At 46.5% G+C, this 23,522-nt stretch overlaps 1 protein-coding gene across 4 annotated transcripts in view; it reads right to left on the bottom strand.

The window, feature by feature from the left end:
* WWC3 (WWC family member 3) overlaps positions 1-23,522 on the bottom strand; it is a 174,680-nt gene that overhangs the window by 103,862 nt on the left and 47,296 nt on the right. For all 4 annotated transcript variants that reach the window (XM_075131229.1, XM_048860547.2, XM_075131228.1 and 1 more), the window contains exons 2-3: positions 23,259-23,368; positions 18,600-18,803 (exon numbers count right to left, since the gene is read on the bottom strand). In XM_075131229.1, the coding sequence (XP_074987330.1) occupies positions 18,600-18,803; positions 23,259-23,368 (314 nt within the window). The remainder of the gene's footprint in view (positions 1-18,599; positions 18,804-23,258; positions 23,369-23,522) is intronic.

Here is a 23,522-nt window from a genome sequence, read left to right as displayed (position 1 = left end):
TCCCCAAATGCCATTGGCCTTCTTGGCAACAATGGCACACTGTTGACTCATATCTAGCTTCTTGTCCACTGTAACCCCTAGGTCCTTTTCTGCAGAACTGCTGCTTAGCCGCTTGGTCCCTAGTCTGTAGCAGTGCAAAGGATTCTTCCGTCCTAGGTGCAGGACTCTGCACTTGTCCTTGTTGAACCTCACAAGATTTCTTTTGGCCCAATCCTCGAATTTGTCTAGGTCCTTCTGTATCCTATCCCTACCCTCCAGCGTATCTAGCTCTCCTCTCAGTTTAGTGTCATCTGCGAACTTGCTGAGGGTGCAATCCACATCATCCTCCAGATCATTTATGAAGATATTCAACAAAACCAGCCCTAGGACCAACCCTTGGAGCATTCCACTTGATACCAGCTGCCAACTAGACATGGAGCCATTGATCACTACCTGTTGAGCCCGACAATCTAGCCAGCTTTCTATTCACCTTATAGTCCATTCATCCAGCCCATACTTCTTTAACTTGCTGGCAAGAATACTGTGGGAGACCATGCCAAAAGCTTTGTTAAAGTCAAGGAACAACACATCCACTGCTTTCCCCTCATCCACAGAGTCAGTTATCTCGTTGTAGAAGGCAATTAGATTAGTCAGGCATGACTTGCCCTTGGTGAATCCATGCTGACTGTTTCTGATCACTTTCCTCTCCTCTAAGTGCTTCAGAATTGATTCCTTGAGGACTTGCTCCATGATTTTTCCAGGGACTGAGGTGAGGCTGACTGGCCTGTAGTTCCCGGATCCTCCTCCTTCCCTTTTTTAAAGACGGGCACTACATCAGCCTTTTTCCAGTCGTCCGGGACCTCCCCCGATCGCCATGAGTTTTCAAAGATAATGGCCAGTGGCTCTGCAATCACATCCGCCAACTCCTTTAGCACTCTTGGATGCAGCGCATCCGGCCCCATGGACTTGTGCTCGTTCAGCTTTTCTAAATAGTCCTGAACCACTTCTTTCTCCACAGAGGGCTGGTCACCTCCTCCCCATGTTGTGCTGCCCAGTGCACTAGTCTGGGAGCTGACCTTGTTCGTGAAGACAGAGGCAAAAAAAGCATTGAGTACATTAGCTTTTTCCACATCCTCTGTCACTGGGTTGCCTCCATCATTCAGTAAGGGCCCCACACTTTCCATGACTTTCTTCTTGTTGCTAACATACCTGAAGAAACCCTTCTTGTTCCTCTTAACATCTCTTGCCAGCTGCAACTCCAGGTGTGACTTGGCCTTCCTGATTTCACTCCTGCATGCCTGAGCAATATTTTTATACTCTTCCCTGGTCATTTTTCCAATCTTCCACTTCTTGTAAGCTTCTTTTTTGTGTTTAAGATCAGCAAGGATTTCACTGTTAAGCCAAGCTGGTTGCCTGCCATATTTACTATTCTTTCTACACATCGGGATGGTTTGTCCCTGTAACCTCAATAAGGATTCTTTAAAATGCAGCCAGCTTTCCTGGACTCCTTTCCCCCTCATGTTATTCTCCCAGGGGATCCTGCCCATCAGTTCCCTGAGGGAGTCAAAGTCTGCTTTTCTGAAGTCCAGGATCTGTATTCTGCTGCTCTCCTTTCTTCACTGTGTCAGGATCCTGAACTCGACCATCTCATGGTCACTGCCTCCCAGGTTCCCATCCACTTTAGCTTCCCCTACTAATTCTTTCCGGTTTGTGAGCAGCAGGTCAAGAAGAGCTCTGCCCTAGTTGCTTCCTCCAGCACCTGCACCAGGAAATGGTCCCCTACACTTTCCAAAAACTTCCTGGATTGTCTGTGCACCGCTGTATTACTCTCCCAGCAGATATCAGGGTGATTGAAGTCTCCCATGAGAACCAGGGCTTGCGATCAGGGCTTGCAGGCAACAAGAAGAAAGCCAAGGAATGTGTGGGCCCCTTACTGAATGAGGGAGGCAAACTAGTGACAGAGGATGTGGAAAAAGCTAATGTACTCAATGCTTTTTTTGCCTCTGTCTTCACTAATAAGGTCAGCTCCCAGACTGCTACGCTGGGCATCACAAAATGGGGAAGAGATGGCCAGCCCTCTGTGGAGATAGAGGTGGTTAGGGACTTTTTAGAAAAGCTGGACGTGCACAAGTCCATGGGGCCGGACGAGTTGCATCCGAGAGTGCTGAAGGAACTGGCGGCTGTGATTGCAGAGCCATTGGCCATTATCTTTGAAAACTCGTGGCGAACCGGGGAAGTCCCGGATGACTGGAAAAAGGCTAATGTAGTGCCAATCTTTAAAAAAGGGAAGAAGGAGGATCCTGGGAACTACAGGCCAGTCAGCCTCACTTCAGTCCCTGGAAAAATCATGGAGCAGGTCCTCAAAGAATCAATCCTGAAGCACTTGCATGAGAGGAAAGTGATCAGGAACAGCCAGCATGGATTCACCAAGGGAAGGTCATGCCTGACTAATCTAATCGCCTTCTATGATGAGATTACTGGTTCTGTGGATGAAGGGAAAGCAGTGGATGTATTGTTTCTTGACTTTAGCAAAGCTTTTAACACGGTCTCCCACAGTATTCTTGTCAGCAAGTTAAGGAAGTATGGGCTGGATGAATGCACTACAAGGTGGGTAGAAAGCTGGCTAGATTGTCGGGCTCAACGGGTAGTGATCAATGGCTCCATGTCTAGTTGGCAGCCGGTATCAAGTGGAGTGCCCCAAGGGTCGGTCCTGGGGCCGGTTTTGTTCAATATCTTCATAAATGATCTGGAGGATGGTGTGGATTGCACTCTCAGCAAATTTGCGGATGATACTAAACTGGGAGGAGTGGTAGATACGCTGGAGGGCAGGGATAGGATACAGAGGGACCTAGACAAATTGGAGGATTGGGCCAAAAGAAATCTGATGAGGTTCAATAAGGATAAGTGCAGGGTCCTGCACTTAGGACGGAAGAACCCAATGCACAGCTACAGACTAGGGACCGAATGGCTAGGCAGCAGTTCTGCGGAAAAGGACCTAGGGGTGACAGTGGACGAGAAGCTGGATATGAGTCAGCAGTGTGCCCTTGTTGCCAAGAAGGCCAATGGCATTTTGGGATGTATAAGTAGGGGCATAGCGAGCAGATCGAGGGACGTGATCGTTCCCCTCTATTCGACATTGGTGAGGCCTCATCTGGAGTACTGTGTCCAGTTTTGGGCCCCACACTTCAAGAAGGATGTGGATAAATTGGAGAGAGTCCAGCGAAGGGCAACAAAAATGATTAGGGGTCTGGAACACATGAGTTATGAGGAGAGGCTGAGGGAGCTGGGATTGTTTAGCCTGCAGAAGAGAAGAATGAGGGGGGATTTGATAGCTGTTTTCAACTACCTGAAAGGGGGTTCCAAAGAGGATGGCTCTAGACTGTTCTCAATGGTATCAGATGACAGAACGAGGAGTAATGGTCTCAAGCTGCAGTGGGGGTGGTTTAGATTGGATATTAGGAAAAACTTTTTCACTATGAGGGTGGTGAAACACTGGAATGCGTTACCTAGGGAGGTGGTAGAATCTCCTTCCTTAGAGGTTTTTAAGGTCAGGCTTGACAAAGCCCTGGCTGGGATGATTTAACTGGGAATTGGTCCTGCTTTGAGCAGGGGGTTGGACTAGATGACCTTCTGGGGTCCCTTCCAACCCTTATATTCTATGATTCTATGATCTAGTAACTTCCGTTAGTTGCTGGAGGAAAGCCTCGTCCACCTCATCCCCCTGGTCCGGTGGTCTATAGCAGACTCCCACCACGACATCACCCTGGTTGCTCACACTTCTAAACTTAATCCAGAGACTCTCAGGTTTTTCTGCAGTTTCATACTGGAGCTCCGAGCAGTCATACTGCTCTCTTGCAACTCCCCCACCTTTTCTGGTCTGCCTGTCCTTCCTGAACAGTTTATATCCATCCATGACAGTACTCCAGTCATGTGAGTTATCCCACCAAGTCTCTGTTATTCCAATCACATCATAATTCCTTGACTGTGCCAGGATTTCCAGTTCTCCCTGATTGTTTCCCAGGCTTCTTGCATTTGTGTATAGGCACTTGAGATAACTCGTTGTTTGTCCTGCTTTCTTAGTATGAAGCAGGAGCCCTCCCCTCTTGTGCTCTCCTGCTCGTGCTTCCTCCCGGTATCCCATGTCCCCACTTACCTCAGGGCTTTGGTCTCCTTCCCCCGGTGAACCTAGTTTAAAGCCCTCCTCACTAGGTTAGCCAGCCTGCTTGCGAAGATGCTCTTCCCTCTCTTCGTTAGGTGGAGCCCGTCTCTGTTTAGCACTCCTCCTTCTTGGAGCACCATTCCATGTCAAAGAATCCAAAGCCTTCTCTCCGACACCAACTGCGTAGCCATTCGTTGACTTCCACGATTCGACGGCCTTTTCCTTCCACGGGGAGGATGGATGAGACCACCACTTGCGCCTCAAACTCTTTTATCCTTCTTCCCAGAGCCACGTAGTCTGCAGTGATCCGCTCAAGGTCATTCTTGGCAGTATCCTTGGTGCCCACATGGAGAAGCAGGAAGGGGTAGCGATCCGAGGGCTTGATGAGTCTCGGCAGTCTCTCCGTCACATCGTGAATTCTAGCTCCTGGCAAGCAGCAGACTTCTCGGTTTTCCCGGTCGGGGAGGCAGATAGATGACTCAGTCCCCCTAAGAAGAGAGTCCCCGACCACCACCACCCGCCTCCTCCTCTTGGGAGCGGTCATTGTGGAACCCCCATCCCTGGATGGAAATGCGTAGGAGAACTCTGTCTTAAATAATTGTTATTTAAATAAATCACTTGCCATATAATATAGCTGAAAGAAAGAAATTTTAACCAAAGAACAACTATTTACCTTACAGTAACTACAATTCTTCAAGATGCTGTAGTCACTGTGGACTCGTGTGCGCACATGCGATTCTCACACACAAGATCAGTTTGTTTGTTTTGTAAACCGCAGAGTCTGTCAGAGCCACACACATGCCCTCTGCTTCCTCATGCTCCCATGTGAGGGCATAAAGGGAAGAGTGCCATGACTCTCCCTTAATTCCCTTGTAATTGAAAGCTTGGGTAGCTGAAAAACCAAAAAGCAGAGCTTGAGGGCGGGTTGTGGGATCCACACTGACATCATCATCTCAAAAGAGCCATAACCATTTGTAGGGTAAGAAAGAAGGACCGGGGAGAGCATGTGTCAGTGTGGACCCCACTTTAGGTGGCTGGCAAGCAGTAACCCCTCAGGATGATAGGAATGAGGCGTTCCAATTGCATGAGTTGAATAGGGATTGTAGTATTGCTCTCCCAAAGTTGGTATTTGGCCTAGAAGATAAGTTCAAGGAATAGTGCTTGACAAATGTCAGAGGGTTATTTCAAGTCACTGCCTTATCAATCTCTGATATTGGCAAAATCCTGTAGCAGGGAGAGGATATTGTTTGCACTCTGGCAGAGTTTGAATCTTGATGTTTGGTGGGAGAAGCTGACAGGCAAGTGAGGTACTTTGTGTTATCCATTTTTATATCCTTTGAGAAGAAGAGGATGGACCTTTCAAATGATCGGGCTACAGTCTGAATAGTTTGGTCCTGTCAGTATGATAAAGCAAAGTCCTGGAAATGTCAACTATATGTATTTTCTTTCCTCCTTGAGCAGAGTGTGATTTCAGGGAGAGGGCAAGTAGGATGAACAGATGGTTTAGATGAAAATCAGAGACCACCTTCAGAATAAACTTTGGGTGTTGTCTCAGCACCATTTTGTCACTATGGAAGGTCATATAATGGGGGACAGCCATAAGTGCCTAAAGCCAGTTCACTCTCTTGGTTGAAATAGCCATGAGGGACACCATCTTCCAAGTGAGTTAGTCCAGGAAACATTCTGAGAGAGGTTCACACGGAGGTTTCACAAGTTTCAGGAGGACCATACTAAGGTCCCAAGCAGGAGCAGGTTTTCTGACCAGTTTGTATGAGTCTCTTGAAAATCTTTGATACTATGGGATGATAAAAGATCAGGCACTGCAGTACAGGCAGATGGCAAGCTGAAATCACTATGAAGTAGACCTTTATAGAGCTAAATGGAAGCCTGCTGCTTCAATGGTAACCCTGTAGTAGAAGATCCTCAGTACTTAAGTCTGGGTCATGTCCAGACCATGATGGGCTGCCTATATTGGAGAACCTCTACCATTTGGATGAGTAGGTCCATCTGATAGATATTTTCCTACTTTGAACCAGAATTTCCTGGATCCTATCCATGGTACTTAACCCAGTCAATGGCCACGCTGTTAGGGGTGGCAACTCTGGGTCTGGATGGAGTATCTGAGTATGGTGTTGTGAGATCAGGTCTGGATGGTCCACGATTTGGATCAAAGACTGAATGAACATTAGTAAGAGACCTGTCAGCCAAAACCATCTCACCCAATCCAGGAACAATGAGAATGACCATGGTCTTGTAGCTCCCAGTCTTGGAGATCATCAGGGAAATCTGTGGGACAGTCTATTAAAGAATGCATCCAGTAACGATCCTGGGCTCGGACCTCCTCTGGAGCAAAAGCAGTGACATGTGGTGTTGTCCTTTGTGTGAGACAAGTCTACTAGGGATTTCCGAACATGGAACAGCTCTTCTGCAATGAATCTATGCAAGGACCATCTATGGTTAGTCACAGATCGCCTGCTCAGGAAGTCTGCCAGGTTGTTGCTGACTCCTAGGAAGTGAAGAGTCATCAGAATCACCCCATTCTGACAGCATCAAGTCCGGAATCTGATGGTTTCCAGGAAGATGGACAAGGACCAGGTGTCCACTTGTTTGTTTATGCAGTGCATAGCTGTTATGATAGACCCAGGCCAGTTGCGTACAACAGAGTAGAAGAAGGCAGATATACTGGCCACTGGATAAGTAGTTTTCTGTTCCCTAACTGACCAGAGCAGGGGCTGCTCCAGGCTAGGGTGGACACATGACTCCAATTAGCCTGCAAAGAGTCAGGTGAGGCCATTAAGCTAATGCAAACACCTGACTCTAATTAAGGCCCCTCTGATACTATAAAAGGGCTCACTCCGGTCAGGCCAAGGAGAGCCAGGGAGCCAGAGGAGAGGAAGTGCGGCTGAAGGGCTGGGTAATGAAGACATCCTCAAGTCACTGGAAAGGGAGCCCTAAGGTAAGGGTGAAGAAGGCATTAAAAGAGAGAAACAGGAGAGCTGTGGGGAAGTGGCCCAGGGAAATGTAGCAACTCTGGCAGTGAAAGGTCAGCTGCCAACAGTTGCTGCCATTAGGGTCCCTGGGCCGGAACCCAGAGTAGAGGATGGCCCGGGTTCCCCACAACCCAACACTACAGAAACACCTCCTGGGAAAGAAAGACAGGACCCTGTCAGGACAGGAGGCTAAACGGTTTGGGAATAAGCCCATAGGGACAACAGAGACTGTGGGAGTTCTCTCACCAACCTCCTTGCTGGCTTATGATGGAAAGGGCTCAGTAGACTGTGACCCTGACCCTAGAGAGAGAAGGGTTACATTGAGGGTCGCAGTGAGCCTCTGATGCTACCATAAACCGCCTGGAAGCTCGGGACCCATGGGGACAAGGTCAGAGCTCTGCCACACTGTCTTGTCCATGAAGATTTGCACTTCCAATTCCGGAGGATCTGTAGGAACATCACACAGACCAGTCTAACGGCTCTCAGCTTCAGGACTTTCATATATAACTCCATATCATCTGAGGACCAGGTCCCTTGAGTCTGCAGTGGTCAAAATGAGTTTCCCTGATTGCTCCTGACACATCCATGATCAGCATAACTTCATGAGGGACTGAACAGGGCATTTGTGGAATCCAACCACTAAGCCAGCTCAGCAGTGACTGATATGTGGGGCACAGAGATTTTCCTGTCTAGTCAATGTTGCAGAGAATAGCCTGACCTGAGCTAGAGCTAGAGGAATGTGATTGCCTTGCCTTGCCTTACCCAGGTGGGCAGCCACCACTGCTAGAGTATTTACAAAAAGCCTACATGCCCTGGAGAGTCCAAATGGAGTACCTTGTATTGGTAGTGATTAAGTTTCACCGTGAAACTCAAGTACTTCCTGAGGGCTGAGTGAATATCTATATGAAAGTACACATCTCCCAAGTCAAGAGCCACAAACTAATCTTGAGTCTGAAGAGATGGAATGATGGATGCACATGTTACCATCCTGAATCTGGGGCAGTGTATGTATTTGTTCAGTCTCCAGTCAAATCTGCTAGCTGGATGACAGGGTGGGACGAATGCCAGAGGATCCAGAAGAGTGGCATCTTTGAGTATCATGATCATTTTCAGAATGGTACTCCAGCTGTCTGCCCTGGGAGTATGGATGAGCCCACAGTTTTCGTTGGGGCTGGTACTTATAGAGCTTCCTGTAGGGGGTCGGTGTGTAGATCCCCAGCAGGGTTACATGGGACATCTCCAATTTAAACGCAAAATTGTCTGTCCCATACTAAGTCAGTATGGGATGCATTTTATCCCATATTTCAACTTGGCACATGGGGTCTCAATGCCACTCAGAGTCATGCCAGAGGCTCCGACTGTTCCCAGCACCTGCATGGAACCTTAACAGGTGCCACAGTGGCAGCACCCAGAGCTAGAGAAAGGACCCCTGGGAAGAATGGGAGACAAGAAGGGACTTTCCCCCAGAGATGCAAGTGAAGACTAGGCACATCTGAGGTTTGTCCCATACTTTTGAAATTTAAAGTTGGCAAGCCTAGTCACCAGTGATCTCAGGGTGGCCCCAGTGTCCTTTAAGGAATTATTTTGCCAATTCTCTTTTTGAAGCGCTCCATGCCACAAACAGCAAATCTTGTTTGGTATCCTGGACTTCTCTAGGTAGCTCTTCTGATGCCAGAGCCAAGAGGCCCATCTCATGATCATGGTCATGGCCATCTACCTTCTGGCTGTGCCAGAGGCACCCATGTCAGCTTGTGAGGCTGTTCTGGCCACTGTCTGGTCTTCTCTGATGACCTCCTTTAATTCCTCCCAAACATCCTGTAGCACATTTGTCAGAAAGAGTCACTCTTTCCCATATCAGGAAATTATATTTGGCTAACAGTGATTCATAGTGTGCCACATGGAGTTGCAGTGAGGCAAATGAGTAGACTTTGCACCCAAACAGGTTCACACAGGCACCCAAAAAGCTTTTCAGGGTCTTTGTCCTTGGATGCGCCTTTTGTCAATTTTGATTTTTCCTGCACTGCTGCAACTACCAATTAATCTGGAAGAGAGGGGAGAAGGGAAGAGAAGTGCTCAGTGGTTTTTGGAGGCACCTGATAATGCTTCTCCACCAGTCTGCGCGTGGGCTGGATGGTTGCTGGGGTATGCAGAGCTCCTGTCCTGGTTCCAGTATGCCTGCAGTTACAAGAAACACAATTCTGGATGGAGCCAGTGTGATCAAGATATTAAAGACTTTGTGTGATTTCTCTTGGATTACCATCATTTTTCTGTCCAGAGTCTTCACTATGTGAGTTGGAAGATCCTAGAGTACTTTAAAGTCCTGGGTCACCAGGGCTAAAGATGGTATGACAACCTAGTCAGGAAACAATGAAGATGCTTTGGATGGAGGCCAAGGTGCCATTGTTTCTCCGGTGTCCCTACTTCTTGGAAATAAATGGGTGGCTCTGGTGTCAGTGGTCCAGGTCACGATACCGCTGGGGAGCCTGATCTCTTCATCTTCCTCTACCTACAGGAGAGGGATCTGCTATGGGATACCAGAGATGATTGGTCCCCAGAATGGCCGGAGTAGCCTGGTATATGGTTACTAGCCCAGGAGCGACTGGTTGACTCAGTGCCACTCCTGTTGTCTTTGTGGCTGCACTGCAACAGGGACCGCCCCCCAGGACATCCTCAGGGCCACTCGCAGATGGTAACAGGGAGGCATCCCTGCTTGATCCTGGGGAGGAGGCATAGCTCAACAATGATGAGAAAAAGTAGTCCTCGAATGGTGGACAATTCGCTCCAGGGCTCAGTGCCACTTCAGTACTAACAATGACCCTGGAGGGAATCCTAGCAGTTCCACAAGGGTATTCATCAGTCCTGTGGCATGGCTGATGCCTTCACTGGTGTCAGCTTAGTCAGTGCCACCCTCCATGGTAGAAGATTTGGGCTCTTTATCCTTTGAGGAGTGATGCCTCTTCTCCTTTCTATAGGGCGATGCCTCCCTACACCTGGGGCCATGTCTGGTCTCAGTTTGTCCCTTCCCATCCTTATGTTGGGTGCTGGCTCCAAACACGATGTGGTGTATGCCAGAAGAGCTAGTCCAGAGGTCAGTTGGTATTCATGCTGATTTTGTACCCAATTTCAGTCCTGAGGTAGCTATGGTTAGTGTAGATGATCCCAGTACCAGAGTACTCGATGTGCATGCAATGGTGCAGTTTTCTTCACTTCCTTCCTTTCATTACCAAATCCTGAGTTGTGGTGCTTGCTGGTACTGTGGGGTCAGGGGTGGGAGGGAAGGAAATGGGGAGGCAGCGATTAAGTGCAGTTTCAGACATACATTCCTTGACTTGCTCATCCTCACTGAGGAGGATGTATACACCGAGCAGGTTATCGGCAAGTGGCTGCCCCCCGACAGAAAAGTCATCAGCTCCACCTCTCAAATTGGGGGATGAGTCCATTACAGATCAGGGAGGGCTAAAACCCTAGGGCTTAAAAGAAAAGCTCTAAACTTCTGACAAGTACATTTCATCAAAAATTGAAAGGATGGAAATATAAATCTAATCTAATATGGAAGGCCTTTGAAGGAAAGTACCATAGATTTTTGTAGTATCCTGTTTTATTTATACTTTGATGCAACAGACCAAATATATAATACATTGAATGTACGTTTAACATTTGTGTTAGTAAATCTGTCACCTTATTGTGATTAATATGAACAAAAGTATTGTAAACTAAAAATGAACAAAGTTATTGTCAATGTTGGGCCTCAAACTTCTGGAAGCTTCAAAAAGCAAGATCGGCAAAGTTAAATTGAAACTTGAGGTCAGGATGCGCTGCAACCAGATGACACTTTAGGCTGGCTCATATGTATGAAGATAAACTATGCACTCGAGCATAGCTTATAATATTAAAGTAACCACATTTGAGATAATTGGCTACATGAAGATAAACTATGGACCCGCCCATAGTTTATAACATCAAAGTAACCACGCTAAGAATTTGGCCCACCCTGATTGGTAGGTCTGTTTTAAACAAGGCTGACAGATAAGATAAAAAGTACAAAGGCACAAAACTAAGGTGTGTGTGTTTGATCATAAGGGGACCCCTCTGATACTGAAAACTGACTCATACCCCCTGAACCAAAGGGACGTGTACTTCTCGACTGTCTGTACCTGGCCAGGGCGGAAAATGGCCGACTGAAGGGTAACGTATTTTCGGACGAATGCAGGGTAAGATTATGTAGTAAAGAAGCCTGGTTGCTCGAGCTGAATTGATCTCAAGTTTGTATCGCTACTATACTGTTAAGAATAGTAGTAGCTAGTTGATGAATAACTTAACATGTACTTGTGCCTGTCTTCAGTATAACTTGCCATTTATATTAATCCTTATTCAGTGCTGGACTTTAATCTTTCTTTTCTTGTTTTGTCTGTGTTGCTTTTATAGCCGGAAATCATTAAAAACCTTTTTTGAGGAATAATTAGTAGTTTTAATTTCTCAATTAAATATGGGCTCTACTCAACCTCATTACATCTGTGTCGGGTGGTGGGAAGCAGCAATCACCCAGGGCACAATTAGGGCCCTGATGCAAGTCCCCTTGTTCCTTCATCTCCGCACTTATGTAAAATTCTGTCCTATAATTGCAACTTAAAGTTATCAAAAGAAGTTCAGCCATGAAGAAGAACCACAGTGATTTGGACAGAAGATCTTTGCTTTTTCCTAACAGTGTGGTTCCATTCTGAAATAACTAAAGCATTTATGGCTAATACTCAACACCCTTCGTTATATTTTTTGCCCACCAAGAGTGGGGGTGGAGAGAGGGGGAGGGATGGAAAATCACTGAGAACAGGGGGCAGAAGAATCAGAGAGGGAGTGATTCTATACTCAGGGGTGAGAGGGTGCAGCCAGCAACAGATGGAGAAGGAAAGTTCCTGGTGTTCCTACCTGCTCCCATTGCTGCCCTGCTAGGTCCCGCTCCCTGCTCGATCCCGAGCGCCACAGCAGCCACTCCCCCCCCGACGTCCACCAGGCATGCACTAGTTTTCAAGGCAGCAGAGTTCCCCACTCCCAATATTTCCATTGCAGGGCTGTAGCTCTGCCACAATATCTTAAAAGATCATTTTAAAAATACCTGGGTTTTTTGGGTTTAATTTTGAAAACCATGTAAAAAGGAATCAATGAGGATTATGAGGTGGAGGGATCTCCAAGGTAAAAAGACATTGAGTTTTATGATATTATGCATGAAACAAGAACAACATCTAAGAACTGGCTAAACAAAGTAGCCTTTTAGTAAAGGCACATACAATTATTAAAAGGATTTTTTTACACAAATTATCTAGTTGTGTACTGTATAAATATATTAACTATTTGGACACTCTGGCACCGAGCCCTTCAAAATGCCAAAGTCATGCATCAAACATCTCTGTTCCTGGCTCTGAATATCAAAGTAAATGTTACATTTAAAAGCAGGCACTAATAAAAGAGAATAAATTGTACTGGGATTGGACAGTAAGTTGGACTGTGAAGGCAGTCATCTGTAGAAACCTTTTATGTCTATTCCACCACAGTCACCAACCAGTGGTTGGCCATATGAAAGGAAGCTTTCTCTGGTACTCACATTATAAAGTCATCTCTCATAAAATGTCCAGCTTGGCTCCTAAAGCCACTTCAAAACCTACTCTCAACTAGTGATGGATGAACCTCAATGGGTTCAGTTAATCATCCACTGTGATCCAAACTTTTTTGGACTTTCACTCATTTCATCCTTTCCTAATAGCCACTTTGCCCTTTCCCCTTTTGGTAGCCCCCATTCCTCCACAACCCACACTAAATACCATTTTTTTCCCCTGCAACATGCTCCTGTTTCCATGTACGACATACAATGAACCTCCACCTACTCCTCCATTTGTCCCTCACTCTCCTTTAGATATTTGTTGCGGGGATACAGTTGCCTCTGTGCTGGACCCCAGGAACTTGTACTTTTAACTATCACAAGGTCTGGCAAATCTTGGTGTGACTTAACCCAAACTGAACTATGTAAGACACAACGTAAGAGATTTTAAAGTTGAGGCAGCTAGGTTCTTCAACAGACCTTAACCAGTATTAAATAACACAATGGAGAGATCTGAGGGGGGGGAGGAGTTAGAGTCTGTTGGAGACTCCAGAGTTAGGGAGGAAAAATAACTAGAGGCCTGTGGGACAGTAAAGGAGCAGCAGAGGACAACTGAATTATAGTGTAGGGAGAAGTGAGTGAACCAATTCTTATTAAGTGATACTATTTTTTCAAGTAGCACTGACCAAAGAAATCCTTAGCTGAGGTAATACATTTATTAAGAACTGTGTATGGAGTTAAGGAAATTTTTCAATTTTCTTATTAGCTTAAGGCAAGTAAATTTGTCACCTGCTGGTACAGAGTGTTGCAAATTAACACAATAGATTGCCATTGTGCAAAGGACAGTGCCTTCTGGACTGACAATCCATTAACACAATGGATTGCCAGTGCAGAAGGCACTGTCTTCTCTAGAGCAAACAGTAACTTTAGAAAAAGACAGTTACCTTTTCCGTAACTGGTGTTCTTTGAGATGTTGCTCATGTCTATTCCACAATAGGTGTGCATGCTCGTCACGTGCAGCAGTGCCGGAAGTTTTTCCCCGAGCAGTACCCGTAGGGGGGAGCGCCTCCCCCCCGCGACCCCTGGAGCGGCGCCTGCCTGGCACGGTATAAGGGGGGCTGCGCTCCCCCCACCCTCAGTTCCTTCTTGCCAGACAACTCCGACAGAGGGGAAGGAAGGCGGAATGTGGAAGAGACATGAGCAACACATCTCGAAGAACACCAGTTATGGAAAAGGTAATGGTCTTTTCTTCTTCGAGTGATTGCTCATATGTATTCCACAATAGGTGATTCCAAGCTATATCTGTTGGAGGTGGGTAGGAGTTCACCAGTTCTTGGGACGGTGTACTGCCCTGCCGAACCTGGCATCATCCCTGGCCTGAGAGACGATCGCACAGTGCGAGGTGAACGTGTGAACCAAAGACCACGTGGCAGCCCTACAAATGTCCTGGATGGGGGACATAGGCCACGAAGTCAGCCGACGAGACCTGCGCCCAAGTTGAGTGTGCCCTCACAATGGGCGACGGGGGAACCCCCACCAGCTCATAACAGGAACGGATGCATGAAGTGATCCACTTAGAAAGTCGCTGAGCGGCAATCGGCTGACCCTTTGCGCACTCAGCCGAGGCGACAAACAGTTGCGAAGATTTTCTGAATGGCTTGGTCCACTCGAGGTAGAAAGCCAGAGCTTGCCTCATGTCGAGCGTGTGGAGACAGCATTCCTCACTAGTCACATGAGGCTTGGGGCAGAGGACTGACAGAAAAACATCCTAACCCATGTGGTAGGCGGAGACCACCTTCGGGAGGAACGCAGGGTGTGGGCGGAGCTGGACCTTGTCCTTATGAAAAACCATATACGGTGGTTCACAGGTTAGGTCCCTGAGCTCCAAGAACCGCCTGGCCGATGTGACAGCTACCAGGAAGGCCACCTTCCACGAGAAGTGAGACCAGAAACACGTGGCCAGTGGTTCAAACAGGGCCTCCCGTGAGACGAGCCAGCACCAGGTTTCGGTCCCACTGTGGAACCAGGGGCTTGGAATATAGGTAGAGATGGTCCAAATCCTTAAGGAAGCGGCCATAGCATGGGAAAACACTGTGTGCCCTTGCACCGGGGGATGAAAGGCCGATATGGCTGCCAAGTGTACCCTGACTGACGAGGGAGCCAGTCCCTGGGCCCTCAGGTGGAGGAGGTAACCAAGGATAAGCTGGATCGGGGCAGCCATCGGGGAAACACCCTGGCCTGCTGCCCACCTTGAAAACCAAGACCACTTCACCACATAGGAAGCGGCAAGTGGAGGGCCATCTACTTTCGAGGAGGACGTGCTGAACCTGTTCTGAGCATGTCCTTTCCTCGCCACCTAGCCACTGAGCAGCCATGCCGTGAGGTGAAGCATTGCTCGGTTGGGATGGAGGAGGCGGCCCTGGTCCTGAGAGAGCAGGTCTGGGCGGAGTGGCACTGCCATGGCGGAGCTACCACCAGCCCCAAGAGGGTCCCATACCAGTGCTGCCTGGGCCACAGCAGGGCAACAAGGAGAACCCTGGCTTTGTCCGTCTTTATTTTCTCCAGGGCCTTGCTGATCAGAGGAAACAGGGGAAAGGCGTAGAGGAGCTGACCTGACCAGGACAGGGTAAAGACATTGGAGATAGCACCCCTCCCTAGGCCCCCCCGTAGCAGAACCAGGGGCATCATCGGTTCTGCCTGGTCACAGATAGGTCCACCTGGGGAGTGCCCCACCTTTGGAAAAGCTGGTGAGCCACTTCCAGGTGTAGAGACCACTCGTGCTGAGAGGAAAAATTCCTGCTCAAGTGATCCACCCTGACATTCCGGGCGCCCGGCAGTTGGAAGGCTTTTAGGTAGATGTCATGGGTTATACAGAAGTCCCACAGACTGAGCGCTTCGTGGCAGAGGGCAGAGGATCAGGCCCCACCTTGCCTGTAGATATAGAACATCGAGGCCATGTTGTCCATGAGGACCCTGACTACCTAGCCCTCCAGCTGCGAGTAGAAGGCCATACACGCCAGTTACACCGCCCTGAGTTCCTTGATGTTTATATGAAGGGATAGGTCTTGTAGAGACCACAGGCCTTGGGTCTGAAAGTTAGGCACCCAACCCAGGTCCGACGCGTCGGACACCAGCTCCAACAACGGGGCCCTGTCCCTGAATGGAGCATGTCTTAAACTCTTTCTTATCGCGCTCCTGAAGGAGTCCTCAAACTTGGGAAGGGATTCCCAGAGGTTAAACTCGCAGCGACCCAGGAGAGCCCGATGGTTTGCTACTCATAGCTGAAAGCTTGACAACGAATAAACTTTTCCCCCAGAAGTATCCAGCCTCCGAGAGTCTTTGTTCTTGGGGGTCGGGGCTGGTTGCCCCTGCCACTTCCTGTGGTTGACTGACTCGACCACCAAGGAGTTAGGCGCCGGGTGGGTATACAGATACTCATGTCCCTTCGTGGGTACAAAGTACTTGCGCTCTGCCTTTTTAGAAATGGGAGCCAACAAGGCTGGTGTTTGTCACAGGGCATTTGAAATTCTTGCCACCCCTTCATGCCTGGTGCTGAAGGGGACAGCATATTCAACAGGGAGTCTGAGGGCTCTTCCATCTCCTCAGCCTGGAGGTGGAGACTTGCTGCCACCCTATGTAGGAGGTCTTGGTGGGCCCAGTAATCCTCCTGCGGGACGGTGAGGGCGGGGGGGGGGGGCTGCAATCAGCTCCTTCGGACAGGGCAAGGCCGGTGCAGTGCTTTGGGTGTCGTCCGGCACTGGAGGATCCACCACCTGATCAGACTCCGGGCACGGTACCGAGGACACAGGTCCCACCAACCTTTTTTCTGGTGGTCTAAAGGTGGACGCCGACGGTATTTCCAAGGCCCGGGCCACCGAGCGAGCCTCCACCTGGGGGCTGCATCGTAGGCCAGTGCCCACTGGTACCACTGGGCCAGCCACGATGCTTGGTGCCATTGCCTTGCTGAGGAACCGTCGGGGCCGGCTGTTCAGGCTGGCTAGCTTGGCCTGTAGACAGGCAGCTGTGAGGAGAGGCCTGGCTGGCATATGATCCGCTGGTGCCTCTGGACTGGGACTATCGGTGGTGCCAAGATCTACGTTGGCCACGGGACCGCGATCTCGAGAGAGGAGCGGCACCAACCGTAGTAGCTGCTCTGCAAACGGCCTCAAAGGGCAGACCCATGTCGGCCACACGCCAGCAATCGACACCCTGGGCTACAGTGCCTTGGCGGAAACTTGGAACGGAAGTCCGAGCGGGAATGGCGTCGACAATCATGCCATGACTGACTTCGGTATCTCCTGCAAGAGGAGGATCGTTGGCGACGTCTGCCACAGTCCCGTCAGTATTCGCTTCGCGAAGACGAGCGGTGCCAGGAGTCCCAGTCAGACGGCACCCATCCAGACAGTCTGGCTGGCATCAAGGGCGATCCACATGGACTGAGCCCTGGACGGTGAGCGGTGTTGGGAACGCTCCCCCAACCAAGACCGGTACCAGGCCAGTGGCGACTGCAGTGATCCCAGCGGCAGCTTGCCCCTGGAGCGTGAGGCTGACATCGGCGGACCTCTGGGCACTGGCATGGACATGACGTCCTTGGCTGACTGGAGGGCTTTGGGCGTAGATGGCATCCAGAGAGGCCTGCTCCAAAGGGGCCAGGCTACTCCACTCAACGTGAGTCGGAGGCCTAGGGCCTGATGGGAGTCGAGGACTACCCGACATGGGCCTAGACTCTGTCCCAGACTTCCCTGGGTGCCGTTGCAAAGAGGGAGTCTTTCCAGTCCTCTTGGCATGCCCCATGGACAGAGAGCGGTGCTGACTGGACAATGGTACCAGAGGGTCTCCACGTACCAATGCTGCGGTGCCGGGTACCGGTTTGGAGCGGTGTGCTGGGGTCGGGGCCAACGCCGATTCCATCAGGATGGCCTGGAGCCTAATGTCCCTTTATTTTTTGGTCCGGGGCTTGAAAGACTTGCAGATCTTGCACGTTTCGCTGATATGGGTTTCTCCCAAGCAACACAGACAATCTGCGTGTGGGTCACTTCTTGGCATAGAGCGCCTACAAGAGCCGCTTGACTTAAAGCCTGTGGTGCGGGGTATGCCCCGGCTGGGGCTCAATGACTAACTAAACTACCTGAATTAGCTAACTGACTTCAGGTTACTACTGAACAAATGAAGAGTTCTGGGGACGAGCTGCAGCAAAGCTGGAGCTAAGCAGTTCCGACGCACCATCACTGGCGGCAAGAAGGAACGGAGGATGGGGGGGACAGTGCAGCTCCCCTTATACCACGCCAGGCAGGCGCTGCTCCAGGGTGGCAAGGGGGCACTCCCCCTACGGGTACTGCTAGGGGAAAAATTTCCGGCACCAGCGCACGTGGCAAGCACGCATACCTATTGTGGAATACACATGAGCAATCACTCAAAGAAGAACTGGAGTGCATGCACGTAAGCAGAATCCAAACATACTTTAAAATATTCCAGTGAAGTAGGGGCTTTTCATTAATGTAACACATGACTTTCACATTCATAGAGCCTGAGAAGGAGAAACTAGGGTTGTCCTATTTCTACTCTCATTGCTACAATAATGCTTTCAATATTCTGCAGATGGATAAAAAGATTAGCCTTCTGCTCTAAGTAAAGATAGAACTTACTTTTCAAAACTACAAGTTCATTAAAATGAAACTGCTAGTTATATTGCAGGAAACTGTCTTTGGAGAGGGTTATTTTCTTTTAAGATTGCAATTTCTTCCAAGAATCTCAGCAATTTCATGAGTAGTTTAAACTTTTACATCACTAAAAAGAGCATGATGGAAGCAAGCTCTCAGATTGTGTGTAAAAACTGAATAGTGGAAAAAATGTATTAGCAAGAGAATGAAAGTAAACTCACCACTTGCATAGGAACGGCTGTCATCCTCACACAATTTATGCAGCTGCTGGTATTCTTCTTGCGCTAGCTCAAAACGCTGCTGTTTAATTTGGTAAATCTCTTTCTTGGCATTAAGTGCCTCCTGGGCAACAATTAAATATTCCTTTAACATGCGTTCCTGTTCTCTTCGCCACTGCTCTCTTGGGTCCTCAATTTGTGTGAGCTCTGAGGAGAAAAACTTAAGTCCTGTTACTCCACTAATTACAAGTACTTTCTCAATGTCAAATCTCAATACCTACACTGATAGTTCATGACCACAGGAAATGTGCTCAAAGAATCCAGGTGAAGTCTGTCTCTAAACCATCTAGTATACTCAATTCAACACAAAGTTCAACATCACTCCAGCAAAGAGAGAAAAGAGTGACTGCACTGTCACTTATATTTGAGTCTTTTATTCTTAGAGATGAGGTTAAAAAGAAAACTAATTTTTCAGCCCTAAATGATCTTACTCAGTCAACTTGTTTTAAGATGACAAATTAGACCATTCTGATGGCCTAACCACAATACAACCCACAGCCAACTAAGAGAGCCAAATCAATATCCCAAGCCTTAACTCAGTGGGTGGTAGGAACAGTTCAGAGATTTCACATTTAGCCTCCAGAAAGGTGCAAGAGAAACAAAACATCCTGAAAGGCTATTTATGTTATCTTTATGCCTGCACGGTCAAACAGTGAACAATGAAGTTAGCTACCAAGATTAGTGTTTTGGGCCCAGATTCAGGAAATCACTTTAACACATGCTTAATTTTAACTTTCTTCTATCCTAACAGTCATAACAAGATCCTTGATGTTCTCATCACTACCCTTTAAACGTTTGAGAACAGCTAATGTTTACAGTCACAGACTGAAAAGTAAAGCTTGTTTCTAGTATCAAGAAACTCTTTCAAATATATGTTTATAGAATAAAAAACTTTTCAATATGTTATGTTCCTGCAAACACTTCGGTGGCCCACAAATTCAAAAAATAGAACCCAAAAACCCTGAAAAAACAGATTTTTCTGGGGTGTCCGGGGGGGGGGGGGGGCGGGAAGAGAAGTTTTACATCATCCTGCCTGTGCAGAGTCCGCTGCATATGCGAATGCCAGCCTCCTATGGCTGTGTTTACAAAAATCAGATGCATAAATCACCATTACTGCAGCTCCACTGTTGGTAGTAATTGTGCAACCTGTACTACAGCCAGGGGGCATGCATCTTACCATCATACTTCAGAACAGGGTTAGTCAGTATGGTAGTAAAAATGCTTATACCTTATCTGCATTGCTGTTCCATTGCCACCACATAAATCAATCTCTGTGGTTCAAGTTATATCATTATCTTAATGTGCACAAGTGCAGTAAATAGTTGTCAAAATCATTTAGTCCTTTTTAAAAAAACTTTAGCCACAGTAAACCCTGCAGTAGGGTATTCCACAGGTTAACTATACCATAGGAAGTATTTCTGTTATGAGTTCCAAATGTACTAATAAAGTGATTTTTGAAACATCACACCACAGGCTATTTTGAGGAATGTAGAATAAGCCATAAGACAGATACTCAGTACAAGCAAAGAAGATGTTTTCAGTTAATTTTCCCCCCTAAAAACTCCGATTTTGCTGTTGCTATGATAGGAAAGGGGAAAGACAACTCTTTTGTTGGTACTAATAATAGGACTTAAAGCTATTTAAATATTTCTGTTTGTGCTGTGAAATCAGAGACTACAGTGATTGAGCCCCCAAAAATAAAAACTGCATACAAGCAGCTCTGTTGTTCGCAAAGCATTTGAAAAGTAATCGTCTAAACAAAAAAGATTTTCAGGAATTAAAAAAGTGAAAATATTTAAAGTGGTTTAGAACTATGATTCCCCAATAAATGGCTCTTCACAATGTTCCAATTCTAATCCCAGGTAACAGGAAAGGTTAAAATGCATCACACATAGCCCTTGAGAATAGGAGTCTGTACATTTTGAGGCACTGCAAAACCTGCTAAGTGACCAAAAATCTTCATCATCATCTTGTATTCCATGCAGAAAGAGCAACACTTCCTATTAAGTACAACACTGACAGTCTTCTGTGGAACACTGCACTGTACTCTGGCCTGGAATAAGTGCATGGAGCACAGACTGTACCCAGTTACCACAGAGAAACTGAAACTGAAGGTGTTTTAGATTTGGATAGCTACTAATTTAGTTTCTTTAGAGCTGACTGAAATTTTTATAGTCATTCAAGCACAGCCCTGGCTGGCCAAGAACATGGAATATGTTATTCCCAAAACTGGGAAATGTGCAACTGGTTAAAGGAGACTTCAAAGGCTCTGAAAACTCAGAGGAGGAGGGGAAAGGAATTCTGTGGTTGGCAGCCACTGAACTTCTTAAGAAATGGTTGGATAGGCGCCAACACTAGCTTACCGAGGGTGTCAACCAAGTCCAGAATTAACAGGACGAGATGGAGATCAGGGCTGGCTCTGAAGGTAGCTCTGTGATTTACAGAGGATTGCTTTTCCTCTTGGGTTTCCTAATGTAAATGGAAAGTCATTGACCAGAATCCTTTACATCACAGCCCAGCTTGTGTTCCTCTTTCTTGGGTAAAGCTATCAAGACAGGAGGCTTACAAGAGTGATATGCACAGCTGCTCTATTTTGAAGAGTGGAAGGAAAGAAAGGATTTGGGTGTACATAGCTTGGGAGGTTTCTACAATGTGTGGACTTTAAAAAGCACTGATTTGAAACCTCTCTTGCATTTTCTCCCAACATTTCTGTAACTATTACATTAATTTCTGCCGCGGTGTCTACTGATACACTAAGCTCTAGCTGCTGGAGAGGGCATACAACCAGGCCATTAGGAAAGAAGAATGGAAAAAAGCCTAATCAGGGAGTGATCCTGTTCTCCTACTGGATACTGTTACCTGATAGCTACTGTGGCAAATATTTTAGGTAGATTCAGAACCCCCAGAGTAAGAGATTCTTTCCACTAGAACCTCTCCTTGATTCTTATACCATCAATGCATTCACCTGTCATTGCATCCCCAATGGTTACTGAATAATGCCCCCATAAATTCTACCCCTGCATTAGGATCAAGCTTAAAAAACTGAAACAAAAAAAAACAGATCCCTTATACCATAGCATGGAGAATTTAGTTCTTAACAAAGGAATCCTATTAATTGGATGCTTTATTAGCCTTTTTAGCCACAGCATCCCAATGGGATGTTGTGTTTAGTTCATTATCTACTATACCGGTAAGTCCTTTACAAAGTAAAGAAACCTGTGACAATATTCAGAATTATTGACACTGTGTTTATATGTACAGTGTGTGTGTTTCTATGGTGTTCTATTACGGTCTGAGATAAAGCTCTATCTTCTATAAAAGTTGTCCTGACAGCTCAAATAAAAATTATATGAGCAATATTCTTAACAGTAAGTACCTTAAGAATTACACAAGCACCTGCACTATGATTTTTCAATGTATCTTGAAATACTCACTAGGTTATTTATCCTTCCAGTGACTGCATTAAAATCTCTTTAAAGGTTTTTGTTCTTAGAGGGAAGAAATGTCTGTGTATGGATCTTTCACACACCAAAATCAGGTGAAAAATGTTTTTGTGAAAACCACAAAAATATGCAGAGCAGTTCAGAAGCTGGTATAACACCTGAAACTATTAGTTTAAATTAACTAGATTCCGAAGAGATGGTTGAAATTAGTTTTGCAGAGAGTGCTATTTACCACTGATGTTACTGCTGCTACTGTGCCTTTCTTCTTTTCTTACCAGCTAGCTGCCAATTTGCACAATTCTGAAAGCATTCGCTCATTAGTGATAAGCAGCTTAATGATGGCAGCACAATAGTACCAGTGGCAATAATATACAGCTATAAAGATAAGATATATACTTTAAAAAGTATAATTGGCAAATGTGCTAGACAGTGGTTATATGAAGCTCAGCAACAGTGCGTAATGTATATATCCAGTTGTTGTTCTAAGCCCACTGATTTACTATGTGGAAGCATAAAATATGCAATGCGTAGGACAGGATGAGATTGCCAAATTAAATAAAAAAGATATGATAAATATATCAATCAATAATCTTAAAATTATGCGAAATAGCTGCTACGATGAAAAACACCACACACTTACTCTCAGCCTGTTTTGGGCGTTGTGGGTTCTTTTGTAAGGGAGCAAACTATGGACTACTGGAAACGTATACAACACACACAAAATGCAGTCTGAAAATGCTGACACTTCACCAGCATTAGCATTTGTATCACTTTTTGACATGCTCCTTCGATACTCTTTTGTCAAAACGAGAACCTGAAGTACTGATTAGGAATATTGGAAATTCTTGCTGAATATAAATATTAAAATGAAATTATAAACTTGACTTATTTCAACAAGGGCTGTTTAGATAACCCTTTACATTACATCACAACAGTAATAATGATTTCACATACAACCATTTTTCATCCATAGATCTTAAAAGCACCTTACAAAAGGAGGGCATTATTGCCATTTGACATATGAAACACTGCAAGAAGTAACTTGCCCAGGACTTCTCACAGTAGCTGGAAGTTCAATAAATGTCATCTTAATCACTCTTGGTTCAACTATAGATATCCGCTTGTGAATGTTCATAAAACCAATTCCACTTCTACTCACGATTTATATGGTCCATGTAATAAATTCCAATCTGTTGATCATAAACAGTTTCCCATCCTAAAGGAAGTTCATCGCCAACACAGTCAGCAAATGTTAATGGCTTTGTAATCCTGTAAAAATATAAAAAATGAAAATAAACTCAAAAGATGCATAGTTTACAATGCAATTAATGCTATTTAGTATGTGCTTTGACTATATCAAACCTCTGATTTGACCAAGATTAAATAGTTATAACACTTGGGTATGCAATAGTAATTTTAAGTA

The sequence above is a fragment of the Caretta caretta genome, chromosome 1 (assembly GCF_965140235.1).
Source record: "Caretta caretta isolate rCarCar2 chromosome 1, rCarCar1.hap1, whole genome shotgun sequence".
NCBI classification, from domain to species: Eukaryota; Metazoa; Chordata; order Testudines; family Cheloniidae; genus Caretta; species Caretta caretta.
Note: the sequence above shows the minus strand (reverse complement) of the source record. Positions and strands in the feature narration are given on the sequence as shown.